The sequence below is a fragment of the Equus przewalskii genome, chromosome 13, assembly GCF_037783145.1.
Source record: "Equus przewalskii isolate Varuska chromosome 13, EquPr2, whole genome shotgun sequence".
Classification (NCBI taxonomy): Eukaryota; Metazoa; Chordata; class Mammalia; order Perissodactyla; family Equidae; genus Equus; species Equus przewalskii.
This window is the reverse complement of record NC_091843.1, coordinates 71,011,359-71,027,501: the sequence shown is the minus strand read 5'-3', so window position 1 is coordinate 71,027,501 and position 16,143 is coordinate 71,011,359. Positions and strand designations below refer to the sequence as shown.

At 42.4% G+C, this 16,143-nt stretch overlaps 2 protein-coding genes and 1 long non-coding RNA gene across 22 annotated transcripts in view; 2 read left to right on the top strand and 1 right to left on the bottom strand.

Annotated features, from left to right (window-relative positions):
• Window positions 1-10,470, bottom strand: part of ERAP1 (endoplasmic reticulum aminopeptidase 1) — a 144,131-nt gene extending 133,661 nt beyond the window's left edge. Inside the window, exon 1 of the mRNA XM_070569618.1 lies at window positions 10,369-10,470. The gene's annotated coding sequence lies outside the window, so the exon portion shown is untranslated. The remainder of the gene's footprint in view (window positions 1-10,368) is intronic.
• LOC139075150 (uncharacterized) lies at window positions 2,585-4,702 on the top strand. 2 transcript variants are annotated; one of them, XR_011525265.1, is made up of 2 exons: window positions 2,585-3,155; window positions 4,473-4,702. It is a non-coding gene; the product is annotated as an uncharacterized lncRNA (long non-coding RNA). The 2 variants fall into 2 exon arrangements; XR_011525266.1 differs by having other exon boundaries at window positions 2,830-3,155; window positions 4,527-4,702.
• Window positions 8,054-16,143, top strand: part of LNPEP (leucyl and cystinyl aminopeptidase) — a 107,435-nt gene continuing 99,345 nt past the window's right edge. For 5 of the 19 annotated variants that reach the window (XR_011525256.1, XR_011525257.1, XR_011525249.1 and 2 more), the window contains exon 1: window positions 9,021-9,839. Coding sequence is in view for 3 of the 19 variants with exons in the window: in XM_070569609.1 (XP_070425710.1) it covers window positions 9,821-9,839 (19 nt within the window). In the remaining 16 variants the exon portion in view is untranslated. Of the gene's footprint in view, window positions 8,245-8,572; window positions 8,700-9,020; window positions 9,840-10,521; window positions 10,677-16,143 lie in introns of those variants that run through there. The other 14 variants (XR_011525253.1, XR_011525252.1, XR_011525250.1 and 11 more) reach the window with 8 other exon arrangements.

Here is a 16,143-nt window from a genome sequence, read left to right as displayed (position 1 = left end):
TACATTTACAAATTTTAAATCAATCATTCATTATATTGTCTGCTTCCTGAAAATTAATCTCAGCAAAGTCATGTCTCCAAATCATAAGGAAGAAAAGGTGGAAAGGATTATGAAAGAAGATTTGCTGGGTTGAAGCGTGTATTTTACATAATCTAATATTTTAGTAGCCAGCATCAGATTATTTTCCTGAAAGAGAGTGTTAATTCACTTTCTTCATACCCGTATGTGGTGTATTTGTCAGTACCAAATTTTCATGTCTGGTATCTAGTAATACTTTCCATGGAAAAGTACGGTTTCCTCAGATGTCTGCACAGCTATGCCACTCGTTTCTTTTGACCGATATTTGCTTAATAGATCTTTTTGTGTCCTGATACTTTGAATTTTTCTGTCTCCTTTCGTTTTAGATGAGACTAGGGTAAACAGACTACGCCTAAATTTTGCTTCCTATTATGTTCCCCAACTTGAGCAGGCCCTGGATTTTATTCTCAAAGGCATAGAAACTGAAGCTTCAGATGCCCTCAAGGTGAAAGTTGACTTCAGCCTTCTACGGACCCCTCACAGTTCCTGCCTTTACTTAGTTTTTGATCCATGAGTATTTCTTACCAACTTTCCAGGTCATCAATGCATTAAAACAATTTTAAAATATGTTTTATCTACATTTTTAGTTATTTTTAGCAAGAAGCTCAGACAGGGTACCTAGTCTAGCATATTCCCAGAAGCGATAATAATTTATTTGCCAATATGCAAATGCCCTAACACTTTTACAGAAGAGGCTCCTTAGGATGGAAATTGGTTTGAATTATTGACTGTATAGTATTCATTTCTCAAATAAGGTTGTGGGATGCCTAACGTATCATATTTAGGAAGAATAGCAGGATAAACAGATCATTTGTTCAGATTTTATACAAGAAAATTTTCCAATATTCATAGGGAAAAATGGTTAGAAAGTCTGAGAAATGCAGACTTAACTAACAAGAAAAACATTTCTACGTTTCAGTCACTTCTGCAAACTTCACTTCATAACGGTAACTTCCAGATCTTTTGCTGATTTGTTCTCCTTTCCTCAAAAGTCCTTATCTTCTACCATGTCCCAGATAAGGCTGAGGAACCTGTCTTCTATCCTCAGTATGTGATTCACCAACTCTCATCTTTAGGTATTAGCACACATGAGGTTTAGGTATAACACGCATTTCCCACACTTCAACGTTCATGTCTCCCTCTACTGAATTATGCCGTATTTCTCTCTTTCAATATAACACTTTAGGTTCATGCCTCTGTAAGGAATTCCCACGTTAATACCCCCTGGCATGTCCCTCTAGCCATCCAAATAACGCCTCAGTTATAATAACAAAGTTTATTTTAAATTAGGCAGGGTTAGTTATCTATGAAAAGACTTGAAAGATACAAAGGACATTATCTCTCAGTTTTAAAACTATATTCCCCTTTAAATACTGTTATCTAGCAAGAAAATGTTTGGAAATTCTAACTAATTTCTAATATTTTGAGTTGGGATTGGCAACAGGAAGATAGAACACTCTAAAAACTCAAATATGACAAAAGGCGGGGGTGGGGGTGGGGGAAATTTTTCTGAAAGAGAAACAGTTATCTCCACGGCGTAAGGCTGTTGGTGTATAATTTTGTTTTCTTTCTATTCATACCTCCACATGTAGACCCAAAGACTAAAAGCAGGGATCTTAGAAGGATAAACAGCTTCTTACCTGGTAAGGGGTAAACAGGTAGAGAGTCTAAAGCCCATAAGAATCAAGGAAAAAGTCTGGTCTGAAACAACTATGCACAATCTACGTGAAGCAGACAGAGTCCACAGGAGTCAGATCCCATGTCCTGGGTGAGTTAATTCAGCTCACACTCAGGAAATGAATCAGGGTCACTTAAGCAACAATGAACAAGTTGTTGGTTAATGAGAAGCTAGATAGCATTTAAAGATTGGTATTTTTTATTCTTATTCTTTGTTACTTACCTGTAGATAATAGTCATGACATTATTGATCAAAGCACTGTTTTAAAAATAATGTTCTATATCCTAGAAAAGCCATTGCCAGGTAGGAAAAGCATATTCTCCTAGTTTCAGATAACTTTTTCTCTGGGAAGCCTAGCTGTTTGGATTTTAAGGCCAAGGGCAATACACCAACTGTTGGCTCCTCCATCTCACTGAGAAAGAAATAATACCTGCAGCGTTGGCCTTGCAAATCCGAATCTAAAAACTACTGTCTAAAAAATGAAACCTTAGAGATTTTTTTCAAAACACATCTCTCCTTATCCAGTTTCCTTTTCTTCTATAATTCCACCATTACAGTCTCATTCTTTTGAGCTCATAAAAGTTAAAATATTAAACTGTAACTCATTAGTCATGCTTCAGTGTGACTTTGGTTTTTAATTAATACTTATTTCTTTACAACTAGCTAAGAAAGGGGCCCTAAAAAGAGAGAAGGGATCTCGAAGCTGGAAGAGAGGATTGGGGGTGAGGGGGATTCTGGAATGAAGGAAAGCCCCCGAAAGTATTGGTTGGTAGGCAGTTCTGGAAGGCAGTATTTGTCACTTACTCAAGGGTGTTGTGTACAGATGACATTTGATAAATATTTGTTGACCGTATGAAGGAGCACCCAGAAGTGAAGAAGGAAAATATAAAATGGGATCTAGGAGAATGCAGAGACAAGCCTGCTTCAAAATTTTGCCTCAAGCTGGTCCTGCTAGTACATGATTGTATATTTCTGTGTCATGTATTATGCATTCTGTATATGTTCTGTGTGCTTGTCCTGATTGGCCCCATGTATTGTAAGTGCCTTAAAAGCAAAACTGTAGCTTCTGTTTTGTTTTCAGTTCTCTTTGGTGCTCTGCACAACATGGACACTCCACAAATGTTGCTGACTGACTGACAGGCTGTGCTGGCAGCTATCAGCCAGAGGGAGGACAAAAGCATCTGAGTCAGCTGAGAGTCAGCCAAGAATCACAGTCAAGTGTAATTTTCTGCATAAATATTACAGGACTTTCTCATGCTCAAAAACAAACAAAAACCTGATGGACACATTCTACGGGAATGAACCTGAGACAGGCTCCATGTCAGCAGAGCTGTAAGAAATAAAGGAAAAGGAAAACTGATTCAGTATCTTCAGGAGTACAAACCTCTTCCTAGAAAAAGTAAGTCAATCAAAAATTCCAGCTAGAGATCATTTGTAAAAATATCTTTTATATCTTCTGACTTTTATAGAAGAGGGCCTGTGATTAGTGTTCATGGCTGAAGCAGGGTCCACCATCCCTGCCACTTCCTGGCCTAGTTAGGCCTCATCTGATATGGGGCTTAGATAGCAACTCAACAAGAAAAATTTGGTTTCTTCAGGACATCATTATTTTAAATGATCAGGTTGGAATATGTCAGCATTATACAACTTTGTTTGCTCTTGCATTACAATTTGTGATTCTGGACTATTTTGCACGCAATCTACATGGTATTAAAGTTTCACAATTCACGTTTAATAGTAATAGTAAGCACATCTTTAATGCTTATTTTGTGCCAGTTTCTTTTCAAAGCACTTTCAGTATGTTAATTCATCTTATCCTCACAATAACCCTAAGAAGGTACTTGTCCTAAGTTTACAAAGGAAAAGTGAAATCCAGGGAGCTTAAGCAACTTGCCCCAGTCACAGTGGCAATGTTTTTCAGTATGTTCACAGAGTTGATAGATGTGTGCCTATCAACATGGTGAATTTTAGAACATTTTCATTACCCCAACAAGAAATCCTGTACCCATGAGCAGTCACTTCCCACTCCTCCTTCCTTTCGGTCTTAGGCAACCACTAACGTACTTTCTGTTTCTACGATTTGCCTCATCTGGACATTTCATATAAGTGGAATAATATAATATACGGTCTTCTGTGACTGGTTCTTTTGATGGACATTTGTGTTGTTTACACTTTTTGGCTATTATGAATAATGCTTCTATGAATATTCATGTACAAGTTTTTGTGCGGACATTTTCCATTCTTTTGGGTATATACCTAAGAGTGGAATTGCTGGACATGGCAACTCTATGTTTAAACTTTGGAGGAACTGTCAGACTGTTTTCTAAGACAGCTACACTATTTTATACTCCCACCAGCAGTGTATGTAGTTTCCAATTTATCTACATCTTTGCCAACATCTGTACTATCTGGCTTTTTGATTCTAGCCATCCTATGCCTTTGCCTAGCCATGTTATGAAACGGTATCTCATTGTGGTTTTGATTTGTGTTTCCCTCATGGCTAATGATTGTTCATGTATTTATTGGCCATTTGTATATATTCTTTGAGGAAATATCTGTTCAGATCCTTTGCCCATTTTTAACTGGATTATTTGTCTTTATTATTACATTATAAGTGTTATTTTACATTCTAGATGCAAGTCTCTTGTGAGGTATACGCTTTGAGAATATTTTCTCCCATTCTGTGAGCTGTCTTTTCACTTCTTTTTTTTTTTAGGGAGATTAGCCCTGAGCTAACATCTGTGCCCATCTTCCTCTACTTTATATGTAGGACACCTGCCACAGCGTGACTTGATAAGCAGTGCACAGGTCTGCACCTGGGATCTGAACCAGTGAACCCCAGACCGCCCAAGCAGAGCAAGTGAAATTAACCGCTACGCCACTGGGCCAGCCCCACTTTTCATTTCTTGATGTTATCCTTTAAAGTAAAATCTTTCTTGATGCTTATCTTCCACCTTATTTCTACTAGAAAAATGCTGTTATGATGAGTTGAATTGTATCCCCCCAAAATTCATATGTTGACGTCGTAACCCCAGTACCTCAGAATGTGACTTCATTTGGAAATAGGGTCATTGCAGACGAATTAGTTAAGATGAGGTCATACTGGAGTAGGGTGAGCCCCTGATCCAATATGACTAGTGTCTTTATTAAAAGGGGAAATATGGACACAGAAATGCATACACGGGGAATGCCACGTGAAGACTGGAATTATGCTGCCACAAGCCAAGGAACTACCAGAAGCTAGGAGAGAGGCCTGAAACGTATCTTTCCCTGGTGCCTTCAGAGGGAATATGGCCCTGCTGACAGCTTGACTTTGGGCTTCCAGCCTCTAAAGTGATGAAACAACAAATTTCTGTTGTTTGAGCTACTCAGATTGTGGGTAGTATTTAGATCAGCCCTAGCAAACTAATACAAATGCCTAAGATTTATTTTTCCATTTTAGCAGTTACTTTCAGGTCAAAATTCAAAGTTTAATAATAAAATCATTTCTTGGTTTATAATCCTGGTTATATTGATCAATTATATGAAAAATTACACTGAGCTGGGCTTTATTTTTACTTTTCCTGTACAAGTGACTTAGGGTTTTAAAAAAAATCATTAAAAATATTAGTGATAGTGAAAATATCAAGTCACCCCCCACATGAAACAGAGGAAGTGATCCTAAACTCAGCACTCGGTGATTCTTAACTCTGCTTTGTCTAAGAAACCATTCATGGTAACCCAGTTTCCATTTCCTGTGATTGGTTTAGAAATATACAAAATACAGTTTTGACAAATAAAAGCTTAGAATTCTAATGGAGGATTTCTGAGAAAAGTTTCCTTGCGCTTGAGAAAGAGATACCAAAAAAATGGGTTCCCACTCCACCCCCTGCCCTGCATCTGCCTTTTTGACCACATGGCACTTGGTCTTAGGGAAAATTGCTCACATGTGGACAAAATGAGAAGCTGGGTTCTTGATAAGGCTGGGGAGCTGTGACAGGGGACTACCTTATCTCTGGACTTGTATATGAGATGATAAATTTCCTTATTGTTTAAACTAGTTTGATTCAATGTGTTGGTTTTCGTAGTTCAAAGCATTTGAACTATTATATAACTGTTCCTTTCTAATAACCTTCCAGTTTATGTAGCTGAATCTTTTTGCTGATGTCTAAACTGTGCAAGAGCTCTGTTGGATAATTATTCCACTTTCCTTAATGCTATAAACATTTCTTAATTTGGTATAACTTCAAAACATCACTAATCGATGCAGAGCATGTATGCTGCAAACCAGTTACAAAGGTAATGAGATTATGACCCCTCTGGTCCTTGAGGTGGGTGGGTAGAGTCTGGAGTAGCTGGAAACCTCATGGTGGTCATCCTTGTCCTGGCAGCAAGTAGCATCCTCTATTTATTCAAGAGTGCTGAACAAATATCATTTTCAAATGTGTATACTGAACTAATGTATTGTTTATTTCAAAATAATTAGAAAGATTATTTAATAATGTTAAACCTAAAGTTGACATGGCGCATCAATAAATTAAATTGGAATATCAATGAAATAATTAGACTTCTAGTGGCCCCAAAGTTAGCTACATTTCTCTTTACTCCACATCCCTTTCGTGGATTATTGTCACTGACCCCAATTTCCCTGTGGAATAGGGAAGAAATAGCAACCTCCAGAGCACTAGTTTAGAACACAGACCACCCAAGTTCTAGTCCACGTCTGCCACTGGACTGCGAGTAAATCCAGTAACCTCTCTAGGCTTTACTTCCCTCATTTGTTAAATTCAGGCTTGGATTTGTTGATCCATGGCAGACTAAGTGCTTTATTTTGATGAAAAAAAAAGTTCCTGTATTCATCGATTAGCAAGTTTGTTGCTTCTCTATAAATAAATGTTGTTTGTTATTCAGGGAGGTCATATTTCTCCTTTCATGCTATTTATTATATATTATAATTAGACCTCCAAATTTTTGGTTTTCAAATGTTAAATGGTAGATCCTGAAAATAGTAGATCAGTATAGTAATGTCACACTATCTCCTCTGATAATGAACAGCAACTTCATAATAATTTAAAGTATTATTATGCCCTTAAAGAGGAAGTTCTGTGTGGGAGGATAGGAGGAGATTAAAGACTGAAGCATAATGGGTTTCAGCAGTGAATTTGTGAAATTGCGTTTCCTCAGAAATGCTTTATGGAGTCAAATGCAAAACAGTATCCAAAAAAAAAAAGAGAACAGAATAAAACAAAACAAAATTCATTATCAGTCTCTTTAGGGTAGGTAGGATTTGGAAACATTTTGGTTTTGTTTACTCTTTTTACTTTCAATACAAAACCTCAAGTCTTTAAATGGTTCTTAATGTCTTTGCGTGTGTGTGTGTGTGTGTGTGTGTGTGTGTGTGTGTAGGAATGGGAGGGATGGGAGGCAAGTGGTTGGCAAAGAGAGGATAAAGAAGTTATTATCTCTGTCAAAGAAATCTCAGAAAGACATGATGATCCACCTACATTTGCTATTACAGTGGCAAAGCATTTTTACCATGTCTCCACTGAATTAAAGTATTTAAGACAAAACACAAGATAACGTGTTTTACACTTAGAAGCATGCTACACTCTAGCTTACAGGCGAGGTGACGTGAGGGGATTTAACAAGTTGCGGAGTTTCAAATATCTCTGATACTAAGTGCTTTGGCTGCAAAAATAACTCCAAAGGAACATGACATGACCAAAAATATAGGGACGAGCCTTTTATCTAGGCAATACAATGTGTGAGGTCCTTTTAACAAAATCCAGCCCTGCGTATACTATATATCTGAACACAGATGCACCAGCCCTTGTGGTTCAGTAGTTTTGGTTCTGAAGTGCCCTTGGGGGTGGGGTGGGGGACAGGTAACCTAAGGGCTCTAATTATCTTTAACACAGTGACCACAGAGCAGCTCTGAGGTATCATGTGATACAGACACCTTCTCTGTACTGTACACAAACACACCATGCAATATAGAGAGATGTTCTCTGGAAGAGTTTTCAGTATTGCAAGTGAACTAGAACTCTAAATACCATTACATCCGCTCAAATAGTCATTCAAAAATTATTTATTGCATACTTATCTAGAGATTAGGAGACAGCCCTTAAAAAAGATAATGACACTGCCTTCACGGAGCTGGCATTCTTGAGAGGGAAATTGGTAATAACGAAACAACAAACAAAAACACTGTTTGAGAGATTGATGAGCAGTGTCAGGAAGATAAAGCAGGGCCCAGTCTTTATAGACTAGAGTATGTTTGTGGCTATTTTAGATTGTGTGGTCAGGGAAGGGCGCTCTGCAGAGGTGACATCTGAGCTGAGACCTAAATGACAATAAGAAACCCGCAGGCAAAGTACCAGGCGTAAGGCACATGCAAAAGGAATGGTTAACAAAGCTGGATGGAACTTGGTGACTTCCAGGAACCGCAAGAAGGCCTCTGTGGCCAAAGCATGGTGAGCGCGTGTAGAACATGATGTCCCGGAGTTAAAGTAAGGAGTTTCGCTTTTATTCTAAGCGTGATCGGTATCCGCTGGAGGTTCTAAAGCGTGAGTGGGAAGTGGGTGATTTAATACAATTGACATTTAAAAACACAATATTGCACTTTGATTTTACTTCTTTGAAACCTAATTTCTAATTCCCATGCCGGTCAAACGAATCCCGAGCCGTCCCTGTTTGCCCAGGCTGTTTGCGCTCCCCGCCGGCTTGTTTGCACCCGACGCCCTGCTGTTGACAGCCTCGGAGGGGGGTGTGACAGTTGGCAGGCGCAGCGAGGCACAGCTAGAGCCAAGTGGCTGCAGGGGCCGGGGCAGCGGGTGCGGAGGAGGGAGAGGAGGCTGTGGCAGCGCAATGAGGGGGCCACGCTGCGAGCGGGGCGGCGATGCGCACACCGAGCAAGGGATGAGGAAGCGGGGCTCCCGGGACCCCAGGTTGCTCCATCTAGAAGGTTCGCCGGGTCAGCCCGGATTTGACATTGGAAACAATGGTGGCTCGGGGATGGAGACAATGGCGCGAGTGCTGGGGAGCGGGGGCGACTAAGTGAGTTTCTGTTTCTCGGGCCCGGCCCGGCCCCGCCTGGCCGCGGGACCCTGCGGCGCACCCCCGGAGCCGCAGGTGTTGGTTTAGGGCTCAGCTGGGCCGGGCCTTCTGCCCACATCCTGCAGCGCCCGCGGCCCCGGGCGGATCCAGCGCCGGGTTTTGTGATCCGCCTGCATGTAGAGGCCGCGCCCGGAACCAGCGCAGGCGCTCTCGGCCCCGCGGGGGTCCCAGCCCTGCCATCTCTCTCCTGGCCTCCGACCGCTGGGACCGCTCTGCCGTGGGCCGGCAGCCCTGCCGAGACAACCCTCAGCGCCGGCTCCTTCGAGCCTTGGCAAAATGGGCTCCCCGGAGCCAGTCTCCCCCAGGGAAACCGAGCTTCGCAGTCCAGGGAGCGACCGTCGCCCGCAGGCTCCAGCTCTGCCTTCAGATCTCGGCTTCAGTGGCACCTCCCAGCGAGGCCTCTCCTCACCAAGTTATCTGAATTAGCTACGCACTCACTCTCCATCACATCACCCCGACTTAATGTTCAGCGGGGCATTTATCTCAGTCTCGTGTGTCTTCTGTGTTTATTGCCTTTCCCTGGAATGTCCGCTCCACGGGGCAATGACCACGTTTTGCTGGCGGAGTCTCGGTTTCCTAGCGCCTAGGACCCGGGCGGGCCTGGACGCAGTAGGCCGTCTCATTTGCTGAATTGACTTAACGCCGCTATGGGCAGGGGAAGAACCAGACCGGCCGGCCTTCCTGGCGGGGCGGGGCTCGTTCAGGCCACGCCCACGGGGCCGCCCCCCAGCGTTTCCGCGCCCCTCGCCGTCCTCCCCGGAGTCGGCCTGGGGCTGTGCGGCTCCGTTCCCTATAGCCTCTTTCGCTCTTTGTGCAGCTGTCGCGAAAACCCGGAGCGGCGGCGCTCCTCGCGGCACCTCCCCGCAGCCCTCCCGGCCTCGCTGGGCATGCTCAGTCGGCAGGGCCGCCTCAGCTCTCGGAGTAGGAAGCTTGGGCGCTCGGGCGGTCGAGAGCGGCGGCGGGGGGAAAATGGAGCCCTTCACCAACGGTGAGTGGGCGGCCGGAGGCGCCGGGCCGGGCTCTCGGGGCCCAGAGGGTCGTGGGCGGTCGTGACACGCGGGGTCGCCTCCACCGCGGGGTTCCCGCAAGGGTTTGGGGGCGGTAGAGGGGCCTGGGGGAGGCAGCTGGAGGGTCGGGGGGCGGGCCGCGGCCGGGGTAGGGGGACCGGCGTGAAGGTCAGTGCCGCCGCGGGCCGGGGCCGGGGTCGCGGGGGCGGCCGGACCCGACGCTCGGCTGCGCGGCCAGGTGGGCGACGGCAAAGTTTGGGCTGCTGTGCGCAGAGGAGGGGGCCGCGGGAAAGTTGGCCGCCCGGTTCTGCCCCCGGGGAAGGCGGGGTCGGGCAGGAAGGGTTAAGCCGCGGCCGCTGCCAAAGCCAACTTGTGTGTGGCGCCAGGCGCTGTCCGCCTGTCCTTCAGCGAGCGGCCGGCGTGACTTTTCTCATAGGATGCGGTGGGGGTGGGGGGCTTGGCGGGCTAATTTGGTAGAAGGAAGAGGAACTTGCGGAAAGGCTGGCTCACCTCTGCTCGTGCCGGGAGGTGCCTGCCCGCGCTGTCACCCTCCTGTCTTGTCGCGGAGGCACTCCGCGGGGCGTTCAGGCTTCCTTTCCCCGGCTCCCGCTTATAGCAGTTTTCCAGTCCAAGATTCCTTAAATATCAAGGGTCCGTCACGGTGATATCACAATGTGACGAGGCGAGAGTCAAAGCAGGAGCCTGCAGGATGCCCAGCCAACAGCCACAGCCCTTTGCCGAAAGGAGAGAATAAATCCCATCCTAGTTACAACGATGGCTTTTGTCTGGACTCGAAGTGCCCGTGTCACAATGTAGGGGTGAGATGTCTTACCATTTTGCGGCGTTGAGTATATCGATTCCCCTTGGGGATAGAAAGTACGAAAACTGCTAGGGAGAATTCACCCTAGAGTTAGAGGATTCACTCACTCTCTGGTTATGTTTTCCTGCGAGTGGTTGTTTACTTCAGGTGGATGGTTTGTCACATTCATAGAAGCCAAAGTCTCCTTCTGTTTGGGTGGGTCACTTGCCACCCAAGAGACAGAAACATTGGCCACTATACTATCCCAAACCCCTGCCAGACTTTGCTGTATGTTGTGCTTCGTTCATGGGACTGCGCACTGCTCATTCTGTTTTCCCTGTGCCTGATTCAGAATGCTTCATTCTACTGCCATCTTCTTGTCTGCACCGTTTCATTAGGCTTAATGATGACAACTTTACTTCTGAATTTTCTTTCTCGTTCAGGTTCTATTTGTAATTACTACTAAGGCTCTAAGAATAGTCTGGTAAAGTTACTAAGAGAATTAAGGAAGGTTTGAGCAGAAAGGAATCTTAGAGACCGTCTAGTACGTTAGTGTAAAACGTGTTTAATACAAATTATTAAATCCTTTCAAATGAATATGCCAAGGCTTTTTCTTTGTTCCAGGTAGGCTGCTTGGAGCTTCCATGTTTGTAGGATTTTAAGTGTGAACTTTCATGCAATTAAAAAAAAAAAATCCCCACAAGGCTGAGTCACCCAATTGTTCAAGATTGTTGCTAGCTTATTTGGTGAACCTGTGCCTACAGAATGACAGTACATTCTCGAGTCTTAAAATTGGGGCCTTTTCTCCCCTCTTAGAATATGCTCCTCCAGATGTGAATATTTGAAAGTTGTCACATTCGGAAGGGCAATGGAAAAGTCCCAGAGAGGAGAACAAAAAAGAAGGAGTGCTTCAACTTTCATGTAGGAAATTGGATTTTCAGTCCTTTCTTATCTATGTTCCAGATTTTCACTGTCTGTGCTGGAGACCGTTTGGCAATGCATCATTTTAGTTAATGTGTTAATCACTCCTCGAGAGGCTTATCTCCTGTCCTTTAACAAGACGAATAGAAACTACAACTTCTAAAGTCAACAAGAAATTAGCTCCTAGAAATTTGAGGTACTTTTCAGGTTTAAGAAGGATTGGTTATTTATTTCAGAACTTTTGATAGCTGTAGAATTTTCTAGTGTCTTCAAACAGGATATGGTATAGTGAAAAGTATGTTTAACTTTGTACTTAATCCTTTCGAGTACAAAGGATATGTACATTTAATTCTTCTCCTTTAGGTCTCGGTGTTCTGGTGCAGAGTGTTTCATTATCCATAGACTTTATAACTGCAGGATTTATCATGCTTGGTATTGGCTGTTGTTACACATTCTTCCTATTTTAATAAAATCTTCACCACTTACACTTTCTCTTATATCTCTATATATGGAGAGAGGTGTGAGAGCTTAACAAAAAGTTTCAGTAATTCAGGACCACATATCTTTCAATTAAAATCTTGCTACCCTCTGACCTATAAATTTGTAAGGGAGGCACATTTATTTTCTGTTTTGTCGTTCTGACTTTCAGTACTTCATCTGTTCCAGTAGGGCTTTCTGTACTTTCCTTGTTTGCTGTCAGTATGGCTCATTCTTCTTGGGCCTTGCTCTCTGCATGCTGATAATGGGTTCATTTGATGAACATCCTACTGTCCAGGTAACCTACTGCTGTAACCCAATTAATATGCGCTTCCCCAGAAAGGGATTAGAAGGAAGGACCTTAGTGCCAGGAATTCCCATTTGGTTTAGGAGGTACTTTTGGTCTTGCTCTTGGGTGGGACTGCTAACCATTATGCTGAAGACTGAGTATCCAGTCTGGCTTTGGATCTTTGGTGACTTTTTATGGGGAGAGAGATGTGCTAGACCAGTATGCAAGATTAGTTTGGAAGTGACTTTTATGTCCTGTTAGGCAGGTGGAGGTGAAACTATTAGGAAGTAGTGATTTATATATTACCAAAAAACAAAAAAAAAATCCATGGCAACTTTCCAGGTCTTTTGATAGATGTGCTAGATTGGGACAAGTAGTTATTTGATAATTGTCTAGCTTTATTTGTCCTCATTTGCATGCAGGGTTAGGGTATTTCAGAGTAACTTAAATTTATATTAAAGAATGTAGATGCCAGGGCTCATTCTAACCATCTGATTGAGGAGGTCTGAGGTTGGGTCTAGGAATCTCTGACTTCATTTTGAGGATACTAGAAGTGTTCATCAGAAGGGAGCTTTTGAGAAGTTTATTAGGTAAGAAAATTCAGGATTTGGAAGGATATTGATGGAGAAGGACTTCTTTTCGTGCCTGTACACACACACACACACACACACACACACACACACACGTATATGTTTTCTTCCGTATGCTTTCTAGTTTGTGGTTTGGTATGAACTAAATCTAGAGGGTGGAAAAACATTGATATTTTGAAGTCCCAATACTAAAAAATACTTAAACAGTTTGTCATTTTTTTCATATGAACAAAGCCCCCAGGAATCACTTTAGTACTACAGCCTGGTGCATAATCAGACAAGGGGACTTTGCTGTCTTATAAGACTATTTTTGTTTTTGTTTTCAGACTGGCATCCAGTTGAAAGTATTTCCCAACTTCTAAAATGGGAAGTCTGGGTTGTAAGGCAGTATAAAGTTGTGATTTCATCTTTTTATCTTACAAATAACAGTTGTCCTATAGGTATGCATTTCTGTTTTTTAAAAATTTTTAGCATCATCTGTCAAAAATGTGAGCTTACCACAGTTTGTTTATATATTTCTTTTCTATGATAAACTACCACATTGAGAGAAAACCTTTCAGAAATGGAAGATCATAGCTTTTCTATGTGATGGAATATAAGTTAAATTCTGTTTTTGTCCTTCTGTCTTAAGTTTTTTATGTCAGTTAAATGAAATAGGACTATATAGGAATCGAGCATTAACATCATTCAGTAGTCAACGGTTGAGGCTGTAACTGGAAACCAATCTAGTTTTTAAGGAAAGCAGTAGTGGAAAAGTTCTTTGCTTTACATAGCAACTTCTAAAAAAGAGTGTCTTGAGACAAGATAGACAACATATTTTAGATACAGTTAAAACCTGTGATTATTATATATCTGTAGATGATCCTTGAGAACTCAGCCTGAAAGATATATAACCAGAGGGCCCAGCCCCGTGGCTGAGTGGTTAAGTTCGTGGGCTCCACTTTGGCGGCTCAGGGTTTTGCTGGTTTGGATCCTGGGCGCGGACATGGCACTGCTGATCAAGCCATGCTGAGGTGGTGTCCCACATGCCACAACTAGAAGGACCCACAGCTAAAATATACAACTATGTACTGGGGGGCTTTGGGGAGAAGAAAGAAAATAACTAAATAAATGCTGTATCATTGTCTGAAATGTTAAAAAAAAAGATACATAACCAGAAAGATTGGTTATAAGGAAATTATCATATAAAGGGTAAGCCAGGAATGATTTCCTCCTCAGTAATTCAGTCAAACACCATTTTTTAAATGCTCAGTTAAAAGTAGATTTTCTACTAGACACAGTTATAAGAAAATCACAAACCTGTGTCATCAGATAATGCTTACCTCAATCAGAGAAATGAAATGTTTTCGTGTTAATATAAAAATATACAAATATAGAAGCAAAAAGGAATGAAACTTTAGGACAATTTTCTAATTATGAGATAAATGTGCAGAATTGTCTTTATAAACTGTTCATATGACATCTGTCACCAGTAAGTTTACATTTCTAATGATTTAGAGTAATACTCCTGTTAGGAAACATCAGCATTTTGAAGCTTCTCTGTGAAAGCATTAGGAAATTGAGATATGGAGGAGTTTGGCCAGGGTTACTCTAGGTGTTGGATGGAGCTAGATTAGGCCCCTGGTTCTTGGCAGTTGAGATGAGGACTGTGCAGCCATGTTCTGTCAGTTAGTTACCTCGAGTCTGGAAAACCATCGGAGGAGCCTTTCCATAATACTATTTGGAGCAACCAGTGAAAGTCTTTTGTTTGTTTGTTTTAATTTGAATCCCTAGATCTGCACCTCTTCTGATTGTTCACAGGAAACTAGAATTGGGAATGGAGGGAAATTTTGGAGCCCTTGTGGTGGTACAGCTCCTTTTATATCTAGTGGCCGTTGTAGAGGAGGCTGCCCATTGCCCTGGTGTTTCTGTGCAGTAAATATGACAGTAAGAGTTTCTGTGTCTATGGGATGGTCATCAGGATTCCCTTGTAACCTGATTCATTGTTGTAATCCATTTATGATTGTCTTGGCAGCACCTGTTGGACTTTGAATCCAAAGATCTTTAGGGAAAATTGAGACTTAAGACAATTAGTAATGAAGTTGAAAGAAAAGTAGAGATTTAAGGTAGAGGAGGAAGCTGATAGGCAGAGTTTCAAAATGGTCATACCTTGAGCCTTACAAGTCTTTGGCTTAGAAGTGAGCCTCATTTGCAGAGCAGCACACTGTTGTATGAGATTGAAAGATAGAGTTAGGGTTGGAAGGGGAGGTAGATGGGTCTGGTTGGACAAAAGGAATTGAGAGGTCAGAGGATGAATGAGTTAAGACTGGCATTTGGAGGCCCTGGAAGGAGACAGAAAACGTTTGCCACGAGTTTCATCATACTGTGTACTTCTCTCTTTCATAGTCAGAAAATTCATGGTCACTTGTAAGGACTGTTCACTTTCCTGAATGTTTTGGATGTCAAGAAAAAAAATATGAAGAGGACTATACAGCTATTGACCTTGTGGAACCATCGTGGTAGCAATCACTGTTCTTTATGGCCTGGTTTTGCTTCACTTTTCTGTTGATGCTTATAGTTGAACAATGAACGAATTAATTTTTTTAAAATTCCAACCTTAGCATCTAAACTAGGAGGAAACCAGTTCATTCCCCAAATAAAGAAAATTCAAGCTTCCAAGGGAGTTTGAACAAACAATGGAGAATCAAGTTCAACTGTAGAAGACCCTTTGAAGTTCTTTTCCTTTTAGTGTGTATTGCTTAATGAAGGTCCTCTTGGGTATTCCTCTCACATATTTCAAGAATGCAGTCATCAAAACAAAGCTCAAGCCAATTGTCTGGACTTCTGTGGATTGGGGGGTTGGGTGGTCCAAAGTCTTCTCCAGACCCCCCAGTGCTATTAGGGGAAGGCCAAACTGATGATCTGGGATAAAGGGAATTAAAGAAGGCTTCTATGATGCTTCTATGGGGAGAGCTTCATAAGGAGCAGGAGAATGGAAAGTGCAGTGAGAGAACTTATACCTCTGTGGGTTGAGTGTGTTCCTTTCCTTCCTGGATCTCACAGCAAATGATGACCAGGCCTGTGTGGTAGTGTTTCCCACACAGCTGTCTGAGATGGCATTTCGTGTCATGGAGGAACTTTCTGATGGGCAAGGAGGCTTTGGACTATGGTATTTCTCACAGCTGAAACTGTTATTTTATGAGATTTAAAACAGTTGTTGGAATAGTCAT